This window comes from Talaromyces stipitatus, genomic scaffold (genome assembly GCF_000003125.1).
Source record: "Talaromyces stipitatus ATCC 10500 scf_1105507295523 genomic scaffold, whole genome shotgun sequence".
Taxonomy (NCBI): domain Eukaryota; kingdom Fungi; phylum Ascomycota; class Eurotiomycetes; order Eurotiales; family Trichocomaceae; genus Talaromyces; species Talaromyces stipitatus.
This window is the reverse complement of record NW_002990113.1, coordinates 3,475,955-3,501,217: the sequence shown is the minus strand read 5'-3', so window position 1 is coordinate 3,501,217 and position 25,263 is coordinate 3,475,955. Positions and strand designations below refer to the sequence as shown.

The 25,263-nt window shown below is 45.3% G+C and overlaps 8 protein-coding genes across 10 annotated transcripts, besides 6 other annotated features; 3 read left to right on the top strand and 5 right to left on the bottom strand.

The window, feature by feature from the left end:
- Window positions 1-1,367: 1,367 nt before the first annotated feature.
- Window positions 1,368-2,780: a mobile genetic element.
- TSTA_072110 (uncharacterized protein) lies at window positions 1,719-2,262 on the bottom strand (the record flags this gene model as incomplete). The annotated part of the gene is made up of 2 exons (XM_002341165.1): window positions 1,719-2,011; window positions 2,223-2,262. The coding sequence occupies 2 exons, from the start codon at window positions 2,260-2,262 to the stop codon at window positions 1,719-1,721; spliced, it is 333 nt and encodes a 110-aa protein (XP_002341206.1).
- Window positions 2,741-3,184: a mobile genetic element.
- Window positions 3,185-5,339: 2,155 nt separating this feature from the next.
- TSTA_072100 (uncharacterized protein) lies at window positions 5,340-6,078 on the bottom strand (the record flags this gene model as incomplete). Its single annotated transcript, XM_002341164.1, has 3 exons — window positions 5,340-5,463; window positions 5,580-5,630; window positions 5,687-6,078. 3 exons carry the CDS (start codon window positions 6,076-6,078, stop codon window positions 5,340-5,342), a joined length of 567 nt encoding a protein of 188 aa, XP_002341205.1.
- Window positions 6,079-10,479: 4,401 nt separating this feature from the next.
- Window positions 10,480-13,610, top strand: TSTA_072090 (regulator of G protein signaling domain protein RgsD). 3 transcript variants are annotated; one of them, XM_002341161.1, is made up of 3 exons: window positions 10,480-10,507; window positions 11,682-13,105; window positions 13,183-13,610. In XM_002341161.1, exon 2 carries the CDS (start codon window positions 11,956-11,958, stop codon window positions 12,958-12,960), a length of 1,005 nt encoding a protein of 334 aa, XP_002341202.1. In that variant the 5' UTR covers window positions 10,480-10,507; window positions 11,682-11,955; the 3' UTR covers window positions 12,961-13,105; window positions 13,183-13,610. The 3 variants fall into 3 exon arrangements, with proteins under 3 accessions (XP_002341202.1, XP_002341203.1, XP_002341204.1); XM_002341162.1 differs by having other exon boundaries at window positions 11,682-13,252; window positions 13,329-13,610; XM_002341163.1 differs by having other exon boundaries at window positions 11,682-13,610.
- A 294-nt stretch (window positions 13,611-13,904) lies between these two features.
- On the bottom strand, window positions 13,905-15,256 carry TSTA_072080 (uncharacterized protein). Its single transcript, XM_002341160.1, has 2 exons — window positions 14,905-15,256; window positions 13,905-14,795 (listed from the first exon to the last, which is right to left on the bottom strand). The coding sequence occupies exons 1-2, from the start codon at window positions 14,978-14,980 to the stop codon at window positions 14,497-14,499; spliced, it is 375 nt and encodes a 124-aa protein (XP_002341201.1). The 5' UTR covers window positions 14,981-15,256; the 3' UTR covers window positions 13,905-14,496.
- A 196-nt stretch (window positions 15,257-15,452) lies between these two features.
- Window positions 15,453-15,508: a sequence feature (A-rich).
- Window positions 15,509-16,306: 798 nt separating this feature from the next.
- TSTA_072070 (RNAse III, putative) lies at window positions 16,307-16,825 on the bottom strand (the record flags this gene model as incomplete). Its single annotated transcript, XM_002341159.1, has 2 exons — window positions 16,307-16,524; window positions 16,615-16,825. 2 exons carry the CDS (start codon window positions 16,823-16,825, stop codon window positions 16,307-16,309), a joined length of 429 nt encoding a protein of 142 aa, XP_002341200.1.
- An 878-nt stretch (window positions 16,826-17,703) lies between these two features.
- Window positions 17,704-18,503, top strand: TSTA_072060 (RNA polymerase II mediator complex subunit Srb5, putative; the record flags this gene model as incomplete). Its single annotated transcript, XM_002341158.1, has 2 exons — window positions 17,704-18,137; window positions 18,191-18,503. 2 exons carry the CDS (start codon window positions 17,704-17,706, stop codon window positions 18,501-18,503), a joined length of 747 nt encoding a protein of 248 aa, XP_002341199.1.
- Window positions 18,504-18,856: 353 nt separating this feature from the next.
- Window positions 18,857-20,766, top strand: TSTA_072050 (DNA 3'-phosphatase Tpp1, putative; the record flags this gene model as incomplete). The annotated part of the gene is made up of 9 exons (XM_002341157.1): window positions 18,857-18,929; window positions 18,998-19,164; window positions 19,212-19,324; window positions 19,378-19,686; window positions 19,745-19,872; window positions 19,926-20,065; window positions 20,116-20,176; window positions 20,232-20,377; window positions 20,452-20,766. The coding sequence occupies 9 exons, from the start codon at window positions 18,857-18,859 to the stop codon at window positions 20,614-20,616; spliced, it is 1,302 nt and encodes a 433-aa protein (XP_002341198.1). The 3' UTR covers window positions 20,617-20,766.
- A 129-nt stretch (window positions 20,767-20,895) lies between these two features.
- Window positions 20,896-23,359, bottom strand: TSTA_072040 (uncharacterized protein). The gene is made up of 2 exons (XM_002341156.1): window positions 22,582-23,359; window positions 20,896-22,525 (listed from the first exon to the last, which is right to left on the bottom strand). Exons 1-2 carry the CDS (start codon window positions 22,856-22,858, stop codon window positions 21,321-21,323), a joined length of 1,482 nt encoding a protein of 493 aa, XP_002341197.1. The 5' UTR covers window positions 22,859-23,359; the 3' UTR covers window positions 20,896-21,320.
- Window positions 23,360-23,440: 81 nt separating this feature from the next.
- Window positions 23,441-23,462: a sequence feature (AT_rich).
- Window positions 23,463-24,322: 860 nt separating this feature from the next.
- Window positions 24,323-24,343: a microsatellite.
- Window positions 24,344-24,410: a microsatellite.
- Window positions 24,411-25,263: the final 853 nt, after the last annotated feature.

Below are 25,263 nucleotides of genomic sequence, written 5' to 3'. Positions count from 1 at the left end.
GAGGTTGGTTGTAATTCGTAGCTGTGGTCACAGGAGCTTACTCGGTAAGTGTTGAGTCAGACGGCTTGATTGCGAGATTCAAGGGAGGTCCCTTCTGGTTCGGGCTCGGTGATAGGGTTGGATCGGACGTGGATGGCCAGGGAACTAAAGAGGAGAAGTGTTTTGATGATCATTTTGGAGTTCTGGAATCAAGTGTTTGGTTTTTCGTATGGGGCGAGTGTTGTTTCTCTACATCAGGTCCTCGTTATGAAAATGTACAATTTAGAATGTAGAGCTAGAGCTCTTAAGGGTTAGATGAAGAACACAGCATCTTTGTATGCTTGGAGAACCTCAAGCTTTTACGTATGGCCTCTTTGAAACGTGATCATATGTGATCAAGGGGTGCTTAAATCCCATAAACTCTATGAGCGTTCTGACATGATTAGTGATCTCAAAATTCAGTATCGAATAAGTTCTAATACTAACTCCACTTTCTTCAGATAATCTCTACCCACAATGATTTTGTACGTATCTTGGGGCTCATAGCTGAGTGATTTGAGTCAAAGCTCGGGTTTTGTTCCTCTGCCATGTGGCGTAGCTAAATATTTACGCTTAGGGCTAGAAGCTGAGTACTTTAGAAACTTGGTATTGCCTTGGCTCAATGGTGGTAAGGTCTTGTAAAATAATTTGGATTTCATAACTTTGAAAGCTCCCTTGTCTATAAGTTGAGATATCAGATGTTCCTGATACTATCACCAATCATCGGCGTCTCAGATCGCCCAGGCAGCACCACAACTCTTTGGTAGAACGAAAAGTCATCTTGGAATGAACAATACAATGTCTTCAAGAAACTTTTGTAGCTATCAAGACAGTACCAATCCGTGTAAAATGGATACCACTCACAACTCCGCGGACAGCCATCCCTTTTACTGGAGGTTGTGAAAATATCGGTTATCCAAGGTACAAACTTCACTTTCTATACCTCGTTACAGACCTTCGTTATCATTGATGGGTATCTAAACTGCGCAATGGTCCCGGGGCCCCTTCAAAAGCTACCTCAGGCATATCCTCATTTCCAGCACTCGCAGCTTAACCGGGGCCAATATAAAATCGAAGACGGTGCTCCTTTCACTATTATTGTTCGTGAGTATATGCTAGGGCTGTTGCGAATAATTATTCGCAAAAGTCATGTCTGCGAATAAATCTTGCGAATATTATTCGTAACGGATTTGGATAGCGAATAATTTATTCGCTGAAATTTTGCGAATATTCGCAATTCGCAAATTATTTTTTTGGCTCTCCCTTAAAAGTTCTACTACAGAGTAACGCAAGATTAAGCTATATCTGTTCTGAGTTGATTAATAATCATCTACTGCTTAACGATATACATCATCCAACAGCATTAGCATCCTCATAGTTTCTCTCTTCATAGAGTATCTCCATACACTAAGTACGTCTCTTCCTGAGTTGAATAACCTCTCAACTGATACTTCAGAGGCTGGGATTGCTAAGTAATCTCTAGCAGCAGCAGCCATCCAAGGATAATCCTTCCTATGGACTCTCCACCATTCAAATAGCCAATTCAGATCTTCCATGTCAATGGCATCAACCCGGATATCGTCGAAATACCTATCAATATCAGAAGATTGAGGCTTGTCCTAAGGCTGTAGCCTTCGCAACATCTGGCTGTCCACTTTCTGCTTCTTATGGCTGTGATCTGCGGGTTCCACCATAGTACGCTAATTTGTAGTGTCAGGATATTTTTCATGAAGGTTGCCACGGAGGGCTTGGAGAATCTTCCTGCCAGTGTCCTCGTCGTCCAATTCGTATAGGAGGAGATCCCCCTTTACACGAGGATCTAGGATTAGGGCAGTATAATACGTGTCGGAGATATCCATGAAAGTATAGTATTTCATATACTTCTTGATACTTTCTCTGACAGCACTTGCAACATCCTCATCAATATCTGCAAAATCTTCTTTGCGCTCAGCAGCATCATGCAGCAAATCGTAGAGCTCATAGTATATTGGAACTGTGAGACTAATCTGTGGTTTTCTTTCCGAGACAAACAAGGTAAACTCATTGAACTTGGAGAGAATACTGTGAATTTAGGAGAGTTGAGTCCAATCTTTCTGTGAGAAGGGAGGGAAATCTGTCTCATAGTGAATGAATTTCTCGAGCTGGGTCCTTGACTTTGAAGTATTAGTTCCATATTACGCGAGTGTGTGAAGCTAGTAGCTTACCTTCAAAGCGTCGCTTAGCATTCTGAAAGTAGAATTCCATCGTGTATCAACATCATACTCAATGAATTTATTAGACAGATTCATGCGCTTACAACTGCTGTTCCATGTCTGCCTCTGTTGAGGACTTCTATGGATCCAGAGAGCTAGGATACAAACTTTTACAAGTAGCTTAGGTGTATAGTATGAGTGATATCTTCCTTCATCAAGGGTATCACAGAAAGAAGTAGCTTCTTCTGTACTGCCAGACTTGAGAGCAGAAAAGATATCTTTTACAATAAGGTTAATAATATGCACTAAACACCACACATAACTTCCTAGACCACAAAATAAAGGACTGGCTCCTAACTTCTTCTGCAAGTTTTGGAATAATTGTAAGACCATCCGCTCATTGTTGCTAGCATTGTCGCTAGTGATTGAAAGCAATTTATGCTCAAGATTCAGTTCAATAAGTAAAGCTTCAACAGCTGCAGCCAAGTTCTCACCACTATGTGGTCCATGGAGCTCTGTGAACCCCAGGACTTTCTCTCAATATTTAAATTCTTCTGTGAGCCAGTGGCCATAATACCAAGGATTAGGAGGTAATTCTTGCTTATCCAGACATCAAGGGATAGAGCGATTGTTTTGCACGTCGCTGCAAGCTCTCCTTTTAGTTTGACACGTTGTAAGTTAAAGTCTTCCAAAAGACGCTGTCGAGGTGTATGATGAGAGGTAAATGGAAGTAAAACTCCTAGTATATTCTTAAATATTTGCTATAAGGCTGGTAATTCAATGACTGTAAAGGGCTGCTTGCTACTAACAACCCAGCAACGAAGATTCCTTTCAAGAAATTCTTGAACTGTGAGTATGCCTATACTGCCCCAGAGTCCAAGGATAGTAGACTTTGGTGTAACAATAACTGGCTAATAGATACCAGGTAGTAGAATTCCATGCTTCTCCTTCAAATGCAGCCTCAAATTGGTAGTAGAGGTCTGTCTTTTTGAGTCTGTTATAAACCAGTCGCATTGCTTCCCAGTGTCTTTGCTAATAATACTACAATATATTTCTCGGTCCATAAGCCGTCTTTTTTTGTTTCTATTCTCAATCCATGCATTAGGGAACTCTCTCGTATGAAAATAACCCCATAACCATTCATTTTTTTGTGGATTCACATGCGAAATTTGGGAACTTGCAGTATTAGTTGGAAGCTGAGATGCTGAGTCTGTAGGCAAAACTTCATCATCTAGAAATTCAATACAAGAATCGAGTCGAGCACTGACTGCTGATGGAGTCGGATCAGGAGTTTGAGATGGAAATGATGGGCCTATTCCTGGATCTTGGGCTGTTGGACTCCTAGATAGCCTAGATGTCAAGTCTTCAGGAGGTCCATCGCTCCGATAGCCATCGTTTAGAGCGAGATAGTTCGGACGATTTCTACGAGTCTGCATCACCAGCGGAAAAGATCGAGATCTATAGGCAAATCTATGGAAGGGAAAATAATAGAGGTATTTTCAACGAGAAGACTGTGAGATGCCAAGAGCCTGTCGATATGAAGCAGGATTGATCATATTGGTACTATATAGCGCAAATACCAAGCATAAGAAAGGGAAGGGAAGAAGAGTAAGAGACGAAGCTATCTTCAGCTGTTTGATCTCCTTTGTGTGTCACCTAATTGTTGCACGTGATATATTGCGAATGCGAATAACGAATATTGCTGATTACTGCGAATATTCGTATTCGCAACAGCCCTAGTATATGCCTCAAGGAATATATGAAACACTTGGAGCGATATATATGTAAGTGGTCACAGTATTTTCAGAGAATTGTAGTGTCTACTTTTCACTCACAGCGGAAATGTCTCTGGAGCAACTAAGTAAATGATTACTCAACACGGCAGAAAGTGCACTCAAGATCGCACTCAACAGCACTACATACAACATAGTAACCTTGGTAGGACGATATTTTTATGGGTTCATAGGCAAATTGCTGAAGGCGGTCGTCATTAGAACTGACACAAATAGGGCTAAATATTTTGCTTGAGAGCAGACCCCTTCAGGTAGCTGAAACGTTGTTAGGGTTAGGTATACCTCGAGACAAAATACTTTATCTAGGTAACTTTATAGTTGTTATTAATGATAGGGAAAGGGCATCGTATGATTTGATTTCTATGTCCATTCTGTTCAGATCCTTTGTTTGCACTCAAGGATATGTATCAAGTTCAAGGAGTATAAGCGAGTAGGTCCATGTATGCTCGCCGGCTAGCAGCCAAAACACTTGTGCTTGACGCAGTTCTATATGGAATTTGAAAGCAAGTAGGTTAGACAACGTGATTATCTATCTGATTGTGCTTAAAGGCTCACTGGATGAGCTTATAGATAACCTTGGAAGACACTGGCGTACTTATCATGCTCTGGATCTGGACGTTCTCATTACCCATCATGGATCTGTAGATTCTCTCAATAGCTCAATACCAAAACATATGTATTTGGTGTGATCTAAGGTGGAAGTAAAGTTTCAGTCGCTAGATTCACTTGGATCTATGCTTCCCTGGTTGGCCATTATCGTCTAAACGTACTAGTCTCCGCAGACAGTTGTTCGGCCAGGTAGTCAATGCAGATTTGATATGCAAGTGCATATGTGATTGTGATTATGATTCTCATCCATAGGCGGAGCCGCTTTAGTCTAGTGGATAGCCAAACTGGACCGTACTAAAAAGACAACTCATCTCACGCTTGTAGGGAAGTGTAGTGAATCTAGAGACAACTCGGTTAGCTTTGGACCCTGAGACGTTGAGGTTGGGGTCCTGTTAGTTGAGCTGTGCCGTGATTGCATATGCATTAAGTACCATAGAGTATAAGCTTTAGTTGCTTTTATTGTTATGTCTTTGGCTCCTGGTCTTGTTTATTTCATCCTATTCCATAAAATACGAACTGGTGCAACGTTGACACGACAAGGATAGAGCAATGATTTCGTCTTGAATGATTGCTATCTTGAGTTTATTTGACCAGACGTTTCTTCCATAAAGGAGTAAAAAGCTAAGTACTCTGTATCGACATTAAGATAGTTGGACGCTTCTTAGTAGTGCAGTAAGTACACTTCATCAACACCAACTAATAGATCCGGTCAGTAGTGAGTATCAGATTACAGAACTTGGGACAGAATTTCATTCAACTCTTGAGGCCACAAACGCAGGATTATCCTTTGCAAAAAATGTCCCGAAGTTGGCGCAAGCAACGGCCCCATACTCCTCTCCAACTGCGTAATCCTGGTCAATCGTCCGTTATATTGATGGCAACAAGGGTTAACTTATGTCATTGTCAGTAACTTGGGATGGCCCGTCTTAGCGGAATCCTCTACAAGGGTCTCAAACTCGTGACCAACCTTACATAGGGCCCATGCTCATTCTCCGGCCCCTGCATGATGGGTCCATCGCTGGAGGGAAGTAGTTGTCGCAAGTTCTTTCGGCTCAGACCCTCCTTGCTACCGACCTCAGGATGGAAGGTGCGTCGTGTGTAGCTTCTCTTGACTGGCATAGCATCTCGTGAGTGATCCCCGCAGGTAAGACAGCAGGATCAAATCCTTCGGTATCTGGGTCTGGAAAGATCGAAACACAGTCCGAATTGGCAAGGACGCTATCAAGAAATAGTAACCCAGCCGCGGTGCCAGGATCCTTTTGTGCATAAAGCCGGGCCAGCGCACATCCAATTGAGCTTGCGACTAGGACTAAAGTCACGTTGTTGTCTGAGATGCCCATTTTTTCGGCGATGAGCTGGCTGATTAATTGGTGCAAGTCGTGTACAACCATGACCGTGCATTGGGTATGAAGCTCCTTCATCCTTTGGGTCGCGATCTGTGATTTGACCCTAACCGAAGCGGTCATAGGTTAAAATAGCGGGGATATTGGTGTTGTTGCGCAGTTCTCTCAATTGGGAAATGGTCTGCAATCCGGACACTTGTGGGGAGTCCGAGTCCATTCAGAAAGACTACCAATGCCGGCTTGGCTGTGGATACTGATGGTTGAAAACTGTAGGGAACCTGTGCTGTGGGTTTTGTCGAAAGACGTATGAATTGGAATTCGGTCATTTTTGAGTCCGTATCTTGATGTGTTGTCTACTGTATATGAACGAGTTTGAATTTTCAATTACAACCCTTGGAATTGGGAACCTTGGAATCCTATGGCGATTCTCCTTGCCTCCTCTATATATCTCGTTCTCGACTTCTCAACCCCATACCAACAGACATCGATGCCGTGAGCATTTCAACTGAAGCTGACAAGCTGTATACTGGTAGATATCCAGTCATTGGCTACATCGAGTATCTGTTATATACTAGAAGCGAACCTGGAGTAGCCTCGGAAGAGCACTCCCTAACGGTCGCCTGCCAAGTTTTGACCACCAACGCGACACCACTAGCTATGGTATGTAAGCAACAGCTGAAGTTTTGGAGCAGCGGTCTTTCCAAAGCGTCTCTTTGTAGCCAATCAAATAAATGACTGTTGGTTCTACCTCAGTCCTTAGCTAAGTTGAGATAAGCGACCCACGAGCCACGACACATTCTAGGGTTAAGGACTTCGAGTCTAATTGGCGTTTTGTTACTCGGTTAGACTACGTACATAGTTGCTACTATGCTAGTAACCGAGCCAGATGTTAATTGTCGTACTTTGTTACCAATTAGTTACGGATGCCGATAGGGCATTGGTGGTTTATACCCAACGCTTCCAGTGTGGTTTTGTGGGCGGTATGAGAACACGCTTAGCGCTTAATTGCACTCGGAAATAAATACCCAACTAGTCTTGGATTGATTGCAGAGCTGAAAGACACTGGGGAAGCTGAATCTTCTAGAAGACGACTGAAGCTGGGATGGTATCACCATCTACACGTTTTTCATGACTAGGCATAGGCACGTGGTCAACCCGATTGGATATGTATTCGGGAGCCGTAGAGACGATTATTCTTTACTGAAAAACTTTCCACGCCAACTCGTGCCGAGGCAACCATGGCTCTCCATCCATGGCAACTACAAGCGACTCGCATTTCTGACGCTGGCCAACAGGCTACGACGACAACGGCACCGGCGTTTGGAAGGGTTAATTCTTGTCTTTGTTCTTGAGTTTGACCGTTGATTTTTACTTTTAGGGCTGACTTTGACTCTGGTGAGTCACTGAGTCAGGAAACAACGTGCCCAGTAAACCATGATGATGGCGTGTGACAAGTTTTAACTTTTGTCACCGATATTTACGGATCACATACGTACGTTGTACGTATGTTACGTATATATGGAGTCCACTAACTGTGGATTCGAGAAGAGGTCGGTCGATCCATTCTTTCCGGGAAAAAGGACAACATGATTTAAGACTCATAGAATGATCATTGATGACAATGAAAGCTTTCATCTGATCAGGAACAATTCGGAAACTTATTCCTAACAATGAATCAAAGCATAGTTACTCGGCTTGTATACCTTCTAGCGTACTGACAAATGTCAGGCTTTTGAAATGCGGCGCAGGAGATAAGCGAGATAGTACGTAGAAGGGACGAGTCAGCTCACAATCATCCCACGAGAATCAGCAATTAGGGCTAAATCCACATTAGGCTTAGTATGTGAATAGAGGTGGATCGGGCTTAGACACTAAGATAGATAAGGCAGGCTTCTAGAAAAATTCCAACATACGCTAGAAAATCCTATCGAAAAGACCCATCCGCTTCTAACCTTGGCCTTTTGCCTCCGCTATGATGCTCAAGTGCTCCGTTTTGGACCGAAATGCATTAGTTTTCTGCAAATGAAGAAGGAAAAAAAAGGAAAATTCTTCTCTCTCTTCACCACAGGATCCAAAGTTCATTCACGATATCTGATTGTGGCGAAAAATAAGAAAAGGAAACGACGAAGGAGATGCAGCTTCGGGATTCTCTGGATACTTTGACTAATCTGTATTGTTATAAATAGGCCGACCGTATTTAAGCTCCATGGGGGGCAAAGCATAAAGACGCGCAAACGATGTGCTCTGTATATCAACAAATTATTAAGATCTGATGTTTACGTATTAACTTGATCAAAAAGACAAAATATTTAGACCAACAAAAAGGCGCGCGGTCAGGCTAACGGTTAAGGCAGCGTTATCGGATAACCGGTCTCTATCAGATTGGAAGGATGCTAAGCGCTAGTCATGATTACTTCATAGTACGTGTCCACACTAAACAGCACAAATTTGGGTCTAAAGTCTGATCAGAATTGCTTGATCCCAGATGAGCCAGACTGATGAGCTCTGAAAAGCGTGCTGTACTCCGGGATGCTCATCCTGGAAGGCCATGGGCTAGACTGGACAGCCCCCACGGTCGAGTTGGAAACACTGAAACAGTCTTCAGAATCCGTCCAAGATGGCCCAAGTCCGTAATTAATGAAGACAAAAGACGGAAATACTAGGCGTTCATTGGCTGAGGTCAAAAATTACGCGTAATTGTAACAGCCCAGGGACCGGTCACGGTCCACCTGTTCCATTGGTTCTTTTGTATAGTCCCACTAAATATACAAGCCTCGATTGGCTCATCTCTCATTAGGCTCCTTCTCCCGCTGATTCATGTAGATTTTCCGACGGGCGAAATTTCTTTCCGTCTTCTACGTAGAGCGGAAAGTGCTTCTTCCGCCTTCTGGAAAGATTTTCGTACACCCTTGCTCAGCCGCCACTGACGTAAGATGCAGTAAAAGTCACACAATCAGTACATTCATTGGCTTAAATACGAGAATATGTGGGCTCTGCTTCCATAGATGGATTAGCGCCAAATATCCGTAATCATCGGTGAATCTCGTGTAGACTCAGCGATGAAATGGTATATTCCTTGTAAAGTTGTAAGTTGTAATACTATGTAAGATAAGCAGCGATCCGTACGGCAGATCCATCTTCCCATAGCAACTTTAGTCCTAAGGGACAGTCTGACAGAAGGAATTAACCTACTAGTCGTGGTTGTGGACTCGGGGCGTGCTACCTTCTCTTCGTGGACATTACTCAAAAGCGAACGCTGGGCCGCTTCCTTTGAAAATCCTAGATTGTCCCGTCCTAGTGGGCCTTGGTACACCATAGGCCCCCATACGGCCCCGGCCAGGCCTGTTTGTTGCTGAGTTGTTGTCTGACTCTGTCGTCTTTGTTGGAGATCGAAATGTGGATAGGCGCGTGCTAGTTATGTAACTTAAGTTAGGCTTTTAAGTAGAAGTCAAATGACAGATTTAACTCCAAACTACACCGAAAGCATCGGAGCAACTTGGCAAACACGAGCGACTTTGCTAAAGCTAGCAGGTCCTAAGAAAATCTGGAGTAACTAGACTATCCTACATCCATGATAGTCACCTGTTGAACTGCAAGCCTCTTTTATTCTTAGTTTCGTTCCACGGCTTCATATCTCGCTCTGATATATAACATTTTGATCTCTGCATAGTGCCGCCATCAGCCCAGACAGGACCCTTGGTGTGTCACCTTGCAAAGTATTTGCTCGAAGGACCGCAAGGCTCACGGATATCCGGACAACGGAAAACAATACTGCTGCAGGCCATTTACATTGTAGCCAACGCTCGTGTGGTTAATTCCACAACTATTTGAACAAACATTACTCGTACGTCGTTTTTGCGTTCCAGACACGTCTGATCGCAGCGGTACAGCCATCCACAACTTGCAGCTCCGATCAATCGCCACACGGACAAGTGCCTGATTGACTATTATATACCTACTACATATACATACATATTTCTCTGCATCTGTTTGCATCCCAGGACGAGGAATATTCGATTTTTGCTTGTTCGACGACGACTTGGCGGGATCGCAGTTGCCTCTTTTGAGCAACCTTCCTCTTGCCGCACCAACCTGGAACGGTAGCCACCTCGACTTTCTACTTCTCTTCTCTTCTTCCTACAAGCTTCATTCCCTTATTTTCTGTTTCTCTGCATACGACAAAAAGAAAAGAAAAGGCAGCACGAAGAAGCAATCGGTCTTGGTGTAACAGAGCTTGAAGTTTCTACCGTCTTGACTTGCCGGAGTACATTCGTCCTTCGCCACACCAGAATATATCACCATCGTCTTTTCGAAAATTCCCAACGACTCAGAAGAATTCTCTCAGTCGGACTTGTCGCATCTACTCCGATATCTATTATAAAGCGTGACAACCTGCCACTAGTCGCATTGAAAGTGCATTAGCACGTCTTAAACAACAGTGTTGTTTTCTGCCGACCACCCCCTTGCTTGCTCGGCTGCTCATCGCAACAAGACCCAGCAGTTTCCGCTCGCAAAGCCTGTCTTCCCTGTCGCAGTGCATCAATAACCTGAGGTAAGCGTACATTAGTTTTCTTCTATTTTCCTTCGATTGTTTCTTCCTCAGTATTTTTTGCAACCTGTTACGCAACTTTATCGCACAATATGCCTGTTTGGGATTGGCTTCTATTTATTGGCTTCACTCCAGTGCGACACAGCAGACACAGCAGACACAGCACGTTGCTATTACCTTTTACGTCTTGCCCGCATGAATAGGAGCAAACACTGCATGAGAAGCCGACCAGTGGGAAGGATTGAGAGTGCACATACGACCCACGCCCAGACTGGGATTTGCATCTAGTTGACAGCCTCCATCATCCGGATTCGCCCGCGCGTAATCTTGAAATGTGCCACTGTGGGTTTGGCGATTGAGTATCTGGCGACACCATCGACATATCCGCTGAGAATCTTACCCAACCCTTTAATGAGGCCGTTCCTGAAGAAGCCAACTCACCTGCATTCATCATTCGGAAGTGTGTGCGAAGCATCATGTTGTTCACTGTCGATTAGCAACTCGACTACAACTACGTACACTGGTGCCACCGTCTTCCCCACTGTACAGCCCCTCATGCAATTCCGCGTATTTCCAGAACCTAGAAAGCGACCACCGATGGGCCTGTAAAGGTCGTGTGTGTGCATTGGGTATCTCGCATATTTATGGTAATACCTTGAAGACGCCTCAAAGAGCCGAGCGGGGAAAGAACATGAAGGAAGAGCAGATCGGCCACAATAAACTTCCAGTGATTCCACAGCACTCCGTCATATTACTTGCAGACTCAAAAAGAAGGCTTCCTCGACCGCCGATCCTGGGCTCCACACCACTATCAGAGCTATCGTTGTGGCTTCTGATTGCTGATGAATCTGCAACGTGCACTACAGGAATCGGTTTAGTCTGATCGCTAAACACGTTATGGCTATTGTCGTTTGCTCTAAAAATATGAGACCAAACACTTGGCAGCATAGAAAGGCTATCCCACCACCAACCATTCTTCTACATTGGATTGGATCCCTGTCTCCCCCCCTTTTCGAGCGTTTTCAGTCAAGTCTGATCCTCTCAGGTGCATTGGACCAGTCATGTTCTCCCATTGCATTCGGATTTACACAATGTGTTTTTATGCAATTCTCTTTAACTTTGATTTTCATATAAGCGTTGTGTTGTTGGAACCTTGGCTAATTTTCTCGACTTTCAGGATCCACTGCCCGCATCTTTGTTGCACTACTGTCCTTCACCAACTTGTGAGCAAATGTTTTGCTGAAAAGTCAAGTCACAGATCATACTTGGGAGATTGACTATCGATACTTCACCCTCCTTAAAGATCAATGAAGATAGACAAGTTGGAAAGTTAATCACTAGATGCGAGTCTAAATCTAACTGCGACTTTATCACGACGTCGGTATTGGGAGGAGAAGGGGAGAATAGGGGATTATAGTGTGAGAGGCCGGATACCGACGCGTATATACGCAATGATTGCGAGAAGCATCTACCATATGCCGCATTCATTGAGAAGTCTCACACCCGACCCGACTCCAAAGTTTTCACCACCTACACAGTCTCTAGATTTAAAGTCTATCAAACGACGGGCAATGGGTTCTAGGCCATTGAGCCTACACATCCCCGCTGGGAGTTTCCCACCAGCTCGCCCTACGCTTGATGAAGTTCTGTCCAATACTGCTCCTTACCCTTACACACTTTCAGCGTTTATGGCATATCTTTCTCAAAATCATTGTTTGGAGACGTTAGAGTTTACCATGGAAGCAAAGCGATATAGAGATTCATACCGATCCGTTGCTCGCATGCTTGGCCAGAGCATGGTTCCCGCTGACGCACCCCAGACGCAACAACTGATCACGCTATGGCGGCGGTTAATATCTGCTTATATTGCTCCAGGTGCACCCCGTGAGATCAATCTATCATCTGCAGCGCGGGATCCTTTACTCGCGAACGCTAATCCCATGATGGCTCCGCCACCGGAGCTATTAGATCCTGCCGTACGGATTATGCATGATCTGATGGAGGAATCGATATTCATTCACTTCGTGAACAGCCAGACTTTCGGACCGCAGATTCCTTCTAAAATGGAATCTCCATACATTGAAGATCGCCCACACCGACTTCGACGGGCTGCATCCCGTTCCCAAAGGTCCTCCCCAGGTGTATCCAGAGACGATTCTACATATCACCACCGCATGTCATCATCCGCTCGGGTTGCTGCGTTGGTCAAGACTGGCAGCCATTTATCAGGCTACAGCTCCAGCGGGGACTCCGGATCTCCTGTATTTACAGATGATTCTCTGTCGTCTAGCCCAACTGGAATTGATCCAATGACCCCACCCACGACACCTCCCGGGAGTGCGCATAACTATAGTCCGAGGAATCGGTCTGACACCACATGGAAAAAGATGGGAGCAAAACTGGGTTTTAAGAAGCGGCCAGGCAGCTCAAGTCGTGATGGCAGATGGGAGGAATGAATCTCTGCGTGTCGGATGTGGTCCAATGCAAAGACCTTCAAAATGACGGAGAAGACAACCAGATCATGACAGAATTCAGGCACGAGCTTGACATACTTCTTTCGGACATGGGGATCCGAAATGAACATGACGAATTGACGAATTGGTAATATTATTGCATTTTTTATGAATTTCGATTGGATTTTTGCAGTTGGGCTGAGATGAAGCCCTTCCCCATCATAGCGTTGATTCTAGGCGGTTCAAGTCACACTATGTGCTGCATTGAGGGTGGATGACTGTCTGCATTTGCAAGGTGCGCGACTTTAAGATCTTGTCGGATTTATCCATTTTTTATTGTTTTTGACGGAGGCACTTTGATTCAAAATCAGCGTATACGATATGACATGGCGAAGCGTGTTGGATTTTCGTTTTTCTTTTTTTTGGGTTTGGGTCTTGAAAATTATCGGCGTTTATGATTAGAAAGGTCTCAGCATCATCATCATGGTTATCTTTACTCGGTCTATTTTCCGAAGAAATCTTGCATTGTATAGCCTTTTTTTTCCGTTATGTAACAATCGTCCAATTTTGCATCAATGCATACATGCGATGTCAACAGATTTTTGCTCCAATCGATCAGATGCATGCAAATTATTCTATTCATGGTTCCTTCATACTTCCAGTCTGATACCTAGTACCCCGGTTCCCGTAAAGTAGGACCTATTAGATACTCGCCGGTTTGAATATGGACGAAATAGTTCAAGCTTAATGAGTAACGATCTTGGGAAGTACGTAAGCCTTCCTACGAGGAGTAAGTTGCTATTATCTGGGTATGTCGTAGTTCGGTGCTCGACGAACGAACGGGTCCCGGAGAAGGAATAACTTGTATGAGACGTCTCTCGTGTCGATACTATTGCTCGTTGGCATGATCATGAGTATCAGATGTACGTGTTGAATAAAGAAGATATAATGAATACTTATTTGTGATTCAAATCGTTCTCTCAGAAACGACCGACAGAAGGAAATAGGCTATGTACATGGTATAACTAATAATCGCCCAACAAGTAAAAGACAGGCGAACACCGGCACGCCAAGCAACTGAATGATATGGAGTGGTGAAAGTACGCAATTCAATAAGAATGTGAAAAATGCAGGGGTGGTCTTCCCGAGGTCCAGATCACATGAAAGATGGAGTGTGACATTCATCGGTCAATCGTTCTCTCGGCGCAATTGGTCAATGTTGAATCTGCTAGACCATATTGCTGGAAATGATGAGTCGAGAAGACGAGCGGATTTGTGTGACTGCGTTGACTGCAAGAGCGGGATAGCATTGCCTGCTTCGCAAGGATACAACGACGCCCAGGACACACGAGTATCAAATATCTTGAGTTATTCTTGCGAAGCCGTGCCCGTCTTCATCATCTCTCCACCCCCCTCTCTCATCCAATGAACTTTATAAGAATAATGCCAAATCTGCTCGTCTCACGCCAAATCATGCTGCATATAAAGGACCTGTATCGTCACAGGTATCCAACTTTTAAGGGTTGAGTGCCAATCACTCTAGTTGTAAAGACTGGCGCCGCCAGTCTCAATGGCCTCAATTTCCAACTCGCTCCAAGGTAGCCGATGGAAGCGAGAAGGCAATTCCTGGCGATCGAAGAATTCGCCCTTGCGAGGCTCAACAGGTCCCAAAGTGGCACCGGGGGTGCCGCCAATTGCGCCGTACGACTGAGATGAGGCGCGGCCGGGAGTGTTTAGAGGACCGTGTTGTTGGGCTTTGGCTCGGTACGAAGCGAATGAGTCGGGTAGAGTCTGAGTGGGAGAAGCAGGGTGAGCATGCGGGGTATGGTCAATGGAAGCTATATTCAATTGACTTCAGGTTAGCTTTTGACGTTGTCCATCAATGAAGGTCATAATGCCAGTAACAGGTCACGGAGGGAGCCCGAAGCGGGCGAAATTTCGTCTTACCTGGCGTGGTGCGCTTTCCCAAGAACTTGATCAAAGGAGTGCGAGCAGCATTCTTCAAAACTGCTGTGGTACGCATTTTCGCAGCTTCTCCTTCTTCTAGATTTTTGATTGGAAACGCAACGAGACTGAAATTGACGCGCCTAATGGTTGAACAAGCAATGGATAGAGGTTGAAGAATTGGTTATCGTGGTTGTTGGTTGTTCTCGGTTCCGGAATAGCCCGCTCGGTGCCGGATTAGCGTGGTTGTGTAGTGAGTGAGCTCGGGAGGAGATCCGATAAGATAAGACGTCTGGTAATAGACTGATCTGACTAGCAGTGTAGATTCGATTATAGTTGAAGCATAAATGTAGTTGATAGTGAACGAAGAGTGAAGAAGTCAAAGAAGTTGAGGAGGAGAGAAATCAAATAATTATCAATCAATGCGGAGTTAAAGCAGTTGCGTGACTCGGGGGAAGGAACGCCTGCACACCGGGAGCTCCCAGTTAGGCAGTCACGAACGACGATGCCCTCCTTCCCCACGACATCCCCAATCATGTGATCTGGTATTGCTTATCTTTTCTTTTCCTTTTCTTTCTTTCTTTCTTTTCTTTTTCTTCGTTTCTTTCTCGACTCTTGACTGCTGCAGATGGTGGACGCAGAGGGCGGACTTAATGCTGTCCTTATCACCACCAAATCATCAACCACATGCGCCGGCGAGTACGATTGGCGAACGAAGCCGTCTTCAAGCTTAAACCCGAAAACCACCAGAGCCGCCGGAAAAGTCTACTCGTGCGGGGAAATGGCAGTCTTGGACCCCACGGAATACCTACCATGACCGCCGCGGACAAGTACAACAGGCCAAGAGCCATGCACATGTTGCAGATCCATAAGTTATAACCTGACCAACTCATCTAGCGTTTCGGGATTGCCTTCCCCTACTCGTCAATCTACAAGTGAGCACGCTACGTTTGAGCTATCCCATCGTCTAATTCGGCACCAGATCAGATGTTGTTTTACTGAATATGGCATGGAAACCCTACTGTTACGACAACGTTTAGGAATGTTAATTCGGGCAGAGGATTCCAGGTTCAAGGCCTATACATATGAGCCGTGCATGCTCACATGCAGAATGCCCTATGTCCGGGATTTGAATAAAACTAATATATGGGCCAGTCGGGTTGCAAAAGATCAATTAATCAGCGGTCTAAAGGCTAAATGAACAATATTTATCATAAGCTGTGCACAAGGTACAGTTTCCGTATTGCCGAGCATGTCACCCAATACTCTGTACATGAATGCAATATATTCCTCCCGCGAAATTCTCTAGTACTTCTCCAGAGTAGCCCCTGCATCTCCACCGAAAAGGTTACGGAATGCTGAAGCAAATGTCAGGCAATATGATTTCAGTAATCGATGGAATGGACTATCGGGGCCATCCTAGTCCCATGCGAGTGATGACTTCTGAAAGAACAGAGTAGTCGCGATCACTGTCGATATAGATAGCTCCAATAATGGCCTCCATTGCGGTAGCCAAAGGTCCCTGGGAGATGAGATTTCCCTGAGCCGGGTTGTTTTGAATGTAGTCCTTAAGACCGAGTTCAACCGCCTTCTTGGCCAGATTAGCGTTTGAAGCAATGGTTTCTAGGGCATATGAAATTTTCTTCTAGAGACAGAGTCAAAAAGATGTAATTAATCTTTGACAAAAGAGCATGGAGGCAATTCATCCCATACTTCTGTTTTGGTGTCTCTGACGACCTTCCATGATGATGAAGACTTTCAGGATTGCGCCGCCCGGAAGAGCAAGATCCTTGTTCCCGTCTTTGTTTCTAAAATCTGCTGCTTCAACAGCTTCTGAAAGAAGAGATTGATCATTGAATGTGTAGCCGGTGATCTCCTGAATGGCTTGGACAGCATCTTTCCTATGAGAGTGTAGAGAAGCCATTCTGAAGATATTTCTGCAAGTTCTTGCGTAAAGTGACTGTAAAAAGAGAATTTTCAGAATGTATTTTGCGTTGACGAGTGAACGGAATCTTTCGTCGTAGGACTCTTAATATACCTACAAGTAACTAAAGCTGACGAGGCATTTTTGAGTCTTTTCAATAATGTTTTGTATCGGGCTGTGCTCGTCGTGGCTTTGTCGATTCACTTCGATAGACAAGGGTGGTATCTCAGTCTCCTCACCGGCCCGTATGTACGACTGGAGCACCGTAGCGCTCGGCGTATCAATTAAGAGACCACCTTTTCTTATGCAAAAGAGATTAAGACAGGGTTAAGAAGCCACATCGAGTCTTTCGAAAGATCTCGTCCAGGATTTCGTCTCCGGGAGATGATAGACATTCTCTCAGTCACGTCAGTGACTTATTCAGCGGGACTAGCAATGCAGCTATCAACTGCAAAAATGTATCTTGAGCAAAGCCGAGACGGGGCCGTCATATTGCTGTAGTTTAGAAGATTGTGCCATCGAAAACTAGCAACTAGATCGCTGTGCCAGAAATTAGGCTCTTAAGTAGGCGTATTTGGGCTGATTCAGGCTGGCAGATATGCATCCACCAGTGCATGTCTGGTACCACAATGCTGACAGGTGCGAACACTAAGGATCAAGTCAGACATTATTCTTCATCAGCTGCATGATTTAGGATGGTGTCGAATCGAAGTTCTAGAGATGATGTTCTATTAGTAATGGCTAAGCCCATTCTCATTGGCCAACAAGCATAGCAATAAACTGGGACCCACTTCAACACCGATAAGCAAATCAACAGACACACACACAACCAACATATCAAGAACTGCCATCTCCCCAAGACAGAGAAGCGATAAAAGATGCATGAATTCCTCCTCTTCGCCCCAGTCCCAGTCCAACAACACCATGAACTCCTCCAACAACTGTCCGGCCTCACAGCCATGCAGCCACGCCATCGCCTAGAGCGATGTCTACTCTTCAAAGCCAATCGCAAAGCAACCCGCATCAACACACGGCTAGGGGGAGGCAGTCAAGATGTCCAAGGTGCAGAGATTCAGAGACTATTTAAAATGCTGAATGGATCTACGTATTATGTTCGAGTTGTTGGGGTGGTTAATCGGACTGATTTCGGCGCTTCGGCAGATGATTATGATCATGAGTCGCAGTTTTGGCGGATGGAGTGGAGGGATATTCCTGAAGCTGGGATTCGCTCGGGGGTCACTTCAAGGCTTATTGCTAATGCTGCTCTTCCGCAAGGGGATATTGTGAAGGTAATGGAGACGTGGGGGTATACGTATGTCTAGATCTGACTAAGTCAAGTTATGATTCCTAGCTGACATGGCCTAGATTCGTTAATGAGTATGTGGTCGAAGGCGATGTGTTCATATACAACGATACAACTCTCTTCTTGCATCGAGTCCTCAATTATCCAGAAGACTCGCAAACCGCGCAAACACCACGAACGACATTACCGCCACTGAAAGATTTGACTCTATTGGACCGCAGTGGGAGTTATCTACTACAGGCATCGATCACTGTCCAGGACGGCGTAAGTTCTGAGTCAGCTACTCAGCGTCTCTATGGACTCAGAGATCAGCTTAGAACTGCCGTTAAGCTCGAACAGGCAGATCGTTTGTCTCTGGATACGAGGGTAAAATAACGGATAAAAGTTCATTTTCTCGCTTGTTTTTGTACATGATACCCAATAAAAGTTAGTCAAATTTAGAAACTCATCTATGTTTTTAACTAGCTGCTTCATACTCATATCTGTAGTAGAACCGATCTGAAGGTGACAGAATGAGAGCTATTGAGAAATCGGACATGTGACTTCGCGGAGTCATTAACGCGTGGGCGCGTCTTCCGGCGCCGCTCTTGGATAACTTTACCATTACCTATCGACTCATGTTATACCACTTCCTGTGACGTTGTCCTTCCCTAATCTATTTATCGCATTGCACTTGGATGATTACACAGAACTGGAGTTTTCAAGCTAGAACTACATTCAGTCTTGGGATGAAGAGGTTGAGTTCTTCAGGCGGAGTGTCTCCGCCTCCACTCCGACGCAAAGTCGAATCGACAACTACCAGTGAGTATCATTTGCATACCCAAGGCTTTTGAAGTAGACTACTAACGTTTTTGAATTTAACGCTATAGAAACCGCCGTCGCTTCGTTCTTCACCCCGATCTCCGAAAAGAAACCAGAGAAGATATCATGGAGGATTACCAACAAAAGCCTCATCGCCGGGAAGTATACTTCAGGACCAGAAGACAATGCACAAACACAGCCAGGAAAGAGACGGAAAGTTGCCGCATTCGATCTTGTAGGTGCTGTTATCTGTCGTCTGCGGCAGTGGTGCTGATCCCCCAGGACTCGACATTGATAGCCACAGCCTCCGGAAATCGATTCGCGCGAGACGCATCGGACTGGAAGTGGTGGAACAACAAGGTCCCAGGGAAACTAAAACAACTAAATGCCGATGGGTGCGTATTTCCCATGCCAAAAATATACAGTAACTAGATGTCCGTCTTGACAGATACCAAATCATCATCCTATCAAACCAAAAGAAGATCAGCCTCCAAACCGAACTCAAAGGCGGCCGATCAGAATCGAAAAGCTTGACGAATTTCAAAGAAAAAGTTCTGGCCGTTATGCGACAGCTCGATCTACCCCTAAGCATATACGCAGCTACACAGTACGATGAATACCGAAAACCAAGGACGGGTATGTGGAAGGAGTTTTTGGACGATTATGATTTGGATGTTGACGATAGATTGGATTTGGAGGAGTCTTTTTTTGTGGGAGATGCTGCTGGTCGGCCGGGGGATCATTCTTGTGTTGATCGGTATCTCGTCGCTGCGTTGTTGTTTATTGTTGTGGTGTTTTAACTGACCGGTTGATAGGGACTTTGCTGCTAATGTGTCTATCAAGTTTCACACGCCGGAGGAATTCTTCCTTGATGCTAGTCCGGAGCAAGTTATTAGAGAATTTGATCCTTTGGCGTATATTGATGTCGACCCTGATGCACCTGGTAAGTATGTCAACCTTATGCCATATTATGTTCAGATGATCTGACTTAGCCAGTGATATCCACCTTTTCCAAACAACATCCCCTTGAACTAGTCATATTCTGCGGCAGTCCTGGCGCCGGCAAATCAACATTCTACTGGAAATACCTCAAGCCCTTGGGGTATGAGCGCGTGAACCAAGATTTCCTCAAAACAGTGCGCCACTTTTCCTTTCTTTGGGAATAACCTACTAACTAAATAAACAGCGCCAGAAGTGTATCAAAGTCGCAACAGATCATCTAAGTGCAGGCCACTCAGTGGCCGTTGGTAAGACATCCCACCTTTCCCCATCAAATTAGTACTGACAGACCCGGGGGAAAAGACAACACAAATGCCAACATCGAAACAAGAAAATACTGGATCGACCTCGCAAAAGAATTCAGTATCCCCATCCGCTGCATCTATTTCACCTCTCCTCCACACCTTTGTCGTCATAACGATGCCGTTCGAGCTTCAAATCCTTCATTAGTCTGTCCCTCATTACCCTCCTAGCATTCATATATCATAGCCAATACTAACCTCGATTCTTTTTGGGGAAATAGAATCCAGAATCTCGCACCCTTCTTCCAGGCATGGCATTCGCAGATTTTGCACGGAGATTCGAAGAACCCACCCTCGCCGAAGGGTTTGAGGATATAACTCGAGTCGATTTTCGGTTTGAAGGCGATGAGGAGTCGAAAAGGATTTGGGGCCAGTTTTGGATTTGATTTCTATATAATTACTGTCTTCTACCAAATGGGTTTGGGAAGAGGACAAGGAGAGTGGTTTGGGTTTAAAGTTCTCGAGCTTCACCATAAACCGATGGTCAGTTAGCAGCTTGCAAGAGTAAAACTACTACGGCATGAATGTTAAAAGTATTCGGAAAGATTTTCGAATTTTTATTTTCCAGTCTAGGGCTGCCTAGACATTTGATGTAACATACATGATTTGGCAAAACTATCCCCGAGAAGATATCAAGCCAATAGTACATGGAGATGATTAAATCATCATGTAATGTCTCGATAGACACCAAATCTATAACACAGTATCATGTCGGGCGAGTCGTGGAAACTTCCCCGGATAGCCAGATGGTATGGGTATTATGGCTCATAGCCAAAGGTGAAAAAAGGTGGTAATAGTAATATTACACAGGAGAATTGAATAAAAGGATGCCAGTCGCAGCAGTCGGGACTGGATGCATGAAGTGAAAGCATATTCGCTGTAATGAATGTGGCTTAAGGAACGTAACGCTGCGTGATCGAAACGCGCTGGGAATCAAATAAAAGGAATGTGGTATAATGATCGAAAATTCCGAATGATATCGGCATCGCAAGGTCGTAAAATCATCTGGCTTTTTTTAATATTCTAACAAATAGTCATAACGGTCGTTATATGGTTTCTTTCTTTGGTCGTAACATGTAGGAGACGGTGGTTAGGCACGCGTCGCGGTGATCCCCGGTGCAGGACGGCTGACAAGTCCATGCAAGAAGCGAAACACGTTTCGTCGCTTGGGAGACTTGCACCGGATGGCGGAGTGAATAGCAGGCGCAACTGACATGGGTCCAACAATCTCCTCGTCGCCCAACTCGGGGAACTTTTCGTTGTCATGTAGACGAGGAATCTTGATGGTCTCCGCGGGACTCATGTTGGACTTGGTCAACCCAAGGATAGCGCCGAACTTGACATCGTTGGTAACGATAGTTTCCAAGTTCTCCTTCCACTCTTCTTCAATGGCTTCCCACTTCTCCTTGGTGAACTTATAGATCATCGAGGTTTCTCCGTAGTGCTCCCCGGTACGGACGAGATGCTTGGCGTAATTGGTGCGCGCCAGGTCCCAATCATCCCGGAACTGGCGAAATGTTGTGGCATCCGAGGTTTCAGGAATATATGGCTCTGGATGAATGGTAAAGTTGGCGTGTCCAAGCTTGAAAGACCATTCGTCGTCCCCCTCGGTCAATACCAAAGGTGGTGCTCCTTCACCAGATATTGTCGTCCGTAAGGTCATACCTCGAGTTCTCGTTGTCAAGGATGCCACAGAAGGTTTCGAAGACAATGGGGGTGATCGGTGTATCGATGTACGTGAACTTGTCATTGCCGGCACAGTATCCTCATCAAAGACGTCTGCGACAGAAGGCGACTGTAACGGGGACGCGACTTCAGAGCTGGGCGTCGTAAATGGGTATTCAGTCCAGACAGGCGGAAGCAATGGTGTGCTTGCCTTGGCACCGACTTCGTCTTCCTCGTCGAAAGCCACGCTGCTGGCTTTTTCAATGGATATCGCTCCTAAGCTGTGCCCGCTGTGGCGCGCTTGATCTTGAGAGTTCCTAGCCATCGGTAGCGCATCTTGGGAGAGGGAAGTGATCTGAGATGTCGACGAGGCAGCTGAATTGGCTCGTGATCGCAACTCGTCATCTAGAATATCGGTAACATAAGTCCCCTCGGATGATCGCGCCATTGATGCCCAGCGAGACGACATGGACTGAATTCCGGATCCAAATCGCGACAAGCCTCTTGATGATAAACTTTCTGAGCGCAGTCTTTTGGGCGATTCGGTCTCAGAATAGTATGTAGGGTTGTCATTTAAGTCGTAGACGTCGCTAGTCATTTCATAAGGCTCGAACATGACTTGGTCGAAGCCTAAATCTGTCAGCCAGGTTGCTGCGAGCATTTGGATCAAGTAATCAGGTACTTACCGAAATAATCGTCTTCAATATCCCTGTTTTGCTCTTCTTTGACATCGGCCAGCTGTATTGGCAGTGAGCCTGTGCGTTCCATCGTGATACCCATGCTAGGAGATGGTAATAAAGAAGAGACGGAGCTCGAGAACACCTTATTCTGCAATCGTGAGGAGGAAGAGAATGAAGATAGGGCTGGCGAGACGGCAGCAGACGAATCTGTGTAAACCGAAGCCGGGGCTGTAGGTGTTTGTAGGGGATGCGGACGTCCTTTTCGTCCTCTATCTGTAGCCATTTTGTAAAAAGCTTGTTTTTTATGCGGTGAATATGACCAGGGTGATCTGTCTCCAGGTGGCTTCTCTCGATTCTTAAATCTTGAACTCTCTGACCATAGTGTACTTGTCGTCTGACTGTAAACTGCGAATGAGCGGCGGTGAACGTATGTTTTAAGAGACAAGTGGCCAATCTTGTGTACAGCAATACAACTGAACAACAGTATTTGGCCAATTGACAGATACTGTCGTGTCGTGTCAGGCACCGAACCACGAGCGTTGAGTGCGGTCAAGCCAAGGGTTCCTCAGGTGTCACACTGGATTCACACGAGAAGAAAGCTAATTCTTACCGCGGAAGCAGACGTAATTCGGGGATTTGACAGTGACTCAGGCACTTCTTTCGCAGCGGTGCACAGTGTTGTTGAGTCCCGTTCGAATGAAGCAAGACCACGACGCGAGTCACGAGGCACAAGCAGTCAATAATGGTACTTTGAGGGAGAGAAGAGCACCACGTCAGGCTGCAGGAGGTACTTGTTTTGTGTGTCGCGCGACTGGAGGATATCGTAGAAGACACGAAAGCGTGGCCAGCCAGTGGTGGACTGGACAATAATAATAATAATAAATTAAGATCAAGCTAAATCGGCTGGTCACAGATCGAGCAAGCTCTGCTCCAAGCTTGTTTTCTTCGAGCACTCAGAGTTGTTGGCTAGCAATGATTGGGGCCAAGATCTGCACCAGAATATGACGGAGCCGTTAACGCAGTATCCACCGAGCGCAGGAAAAGTTTTCTCTCAAGTCGTTGTGTTGAAGGAGATGGTAGATGAGGATGGAAATAGTGTTGCAAAGTATGTAGGAGGAGGAATATTGAAGAAGAAAGAAGTTGTGTGTGTGTGTGTATGTCACTACGTACAAGCAATTTTCGTTTGCCTCCTCTTACCCAAAACTGAGGGCGCGCCTTCCTTGGGCTTCTTCTGTGTGGGCCATGGAGTTCCTTCCTTGGGTTGAAAAATGGATGCTTCTCATTGGGCGGGGGATAAAGGAAAGTGGGCGCGCGGGATACTGCTGGAGTCTATTCTGATTGGCTTCAACTGGCGGTTGGTGGAGCAAATCATGCACAAAGGCGAACAAACAACAAATCGCGTTCTTTTTGTTTCGCATAATTTACATCCATAATTTGGCAGTTGGTATATGCCGACATCCTTTATTGCGTCTTTCTACTCAAAATGGACACCCGGACAAATATTGAGATCTCGCTGTATATTCAACGCTTACTATTTGCAATATTATCAATTTATTACCGAAAAGGAAGGACATCTCGATTGACCTGTCCAGTCCCAGAATACCGGGCCGGGGATCTTACTAAGTTAGTACTGCCTGAGGCAGACCCACTGCTGGCGGATTGCGACCATGGTCGACGTGCTTCCAGACGCCGATAGAAACAGGCAAATTCCCAGGCCAGCTTGACCTCACAAATCTATTTGACCGAGACACACACACACACACACACAGAGAGAGAGAGAGAGAGAGAGAGAGAGAGAGAGAGAGAGAGAGAGAGTGAGTGAGTGAGTGAGAGAGTGCTACATATTGATAGAAAAATTACATGTTAGCCCGTGTTACTTACTGATATTACTACTCTGTATGGTCATACAGATAAATAATGCTAGTAAGGTGGGCCGTGGAAATAATTCGAATCCACCTATTGATTATAAACACGCACTAGTCTATACATCTTCCTCATCTGCTTCTATGTCCTTTATTGAAACAGATGGTGGATATAGGGATTCCGAGCGTGTATTTATCTAGTTTGAATGATTTATACTGTTTTAGGGAAAGGTCGCTCTGTGGGACGCTAACATTATTTACCTGTATGACCGTACCTCCGTAGTACTACTGATCAAAAAAGCCCAGATCGATCTGGCTGGTCACATTCGGTGTCATATGCTAAAAGTCAGCCAGACGCCACAATACATTTTCTAGCCAATCTCGACCGATCACATTCTGCCAATCGTTACCCGCCTGTATGGCAATACATAGTATAGCCTTCACTGGGAAAGTGTGCCTTGCAGCCTTACAGATCAGCAAACTGCCAAACAACCGCTGTAAACTGATCATGTCTATCCCTTCCCTGCTTTTGACTAACAACGATGTCTGACACGGTAGGTAGAGAAAAACATGGCAACTACAGCACTACCATGCCGGACACGGTATCCGACAGCTATATCCCTGCCTCACAAACTCCCCTGATCCTTGTCCTCCTCGCGGGGGTTTCCGTTATCGCGTAGTATTGCACAATAACAGTGAGGATGTCTCCAACCACTGGCATTGGGAAGGTGTGCTGCGAGCAACCGAACAACGACCAAGCTTCTACCTGCCCTTTTCGTCGTGGGATTTGAAGGTGTTTGAAATGCACCTTTCCATTCCAGCCGAC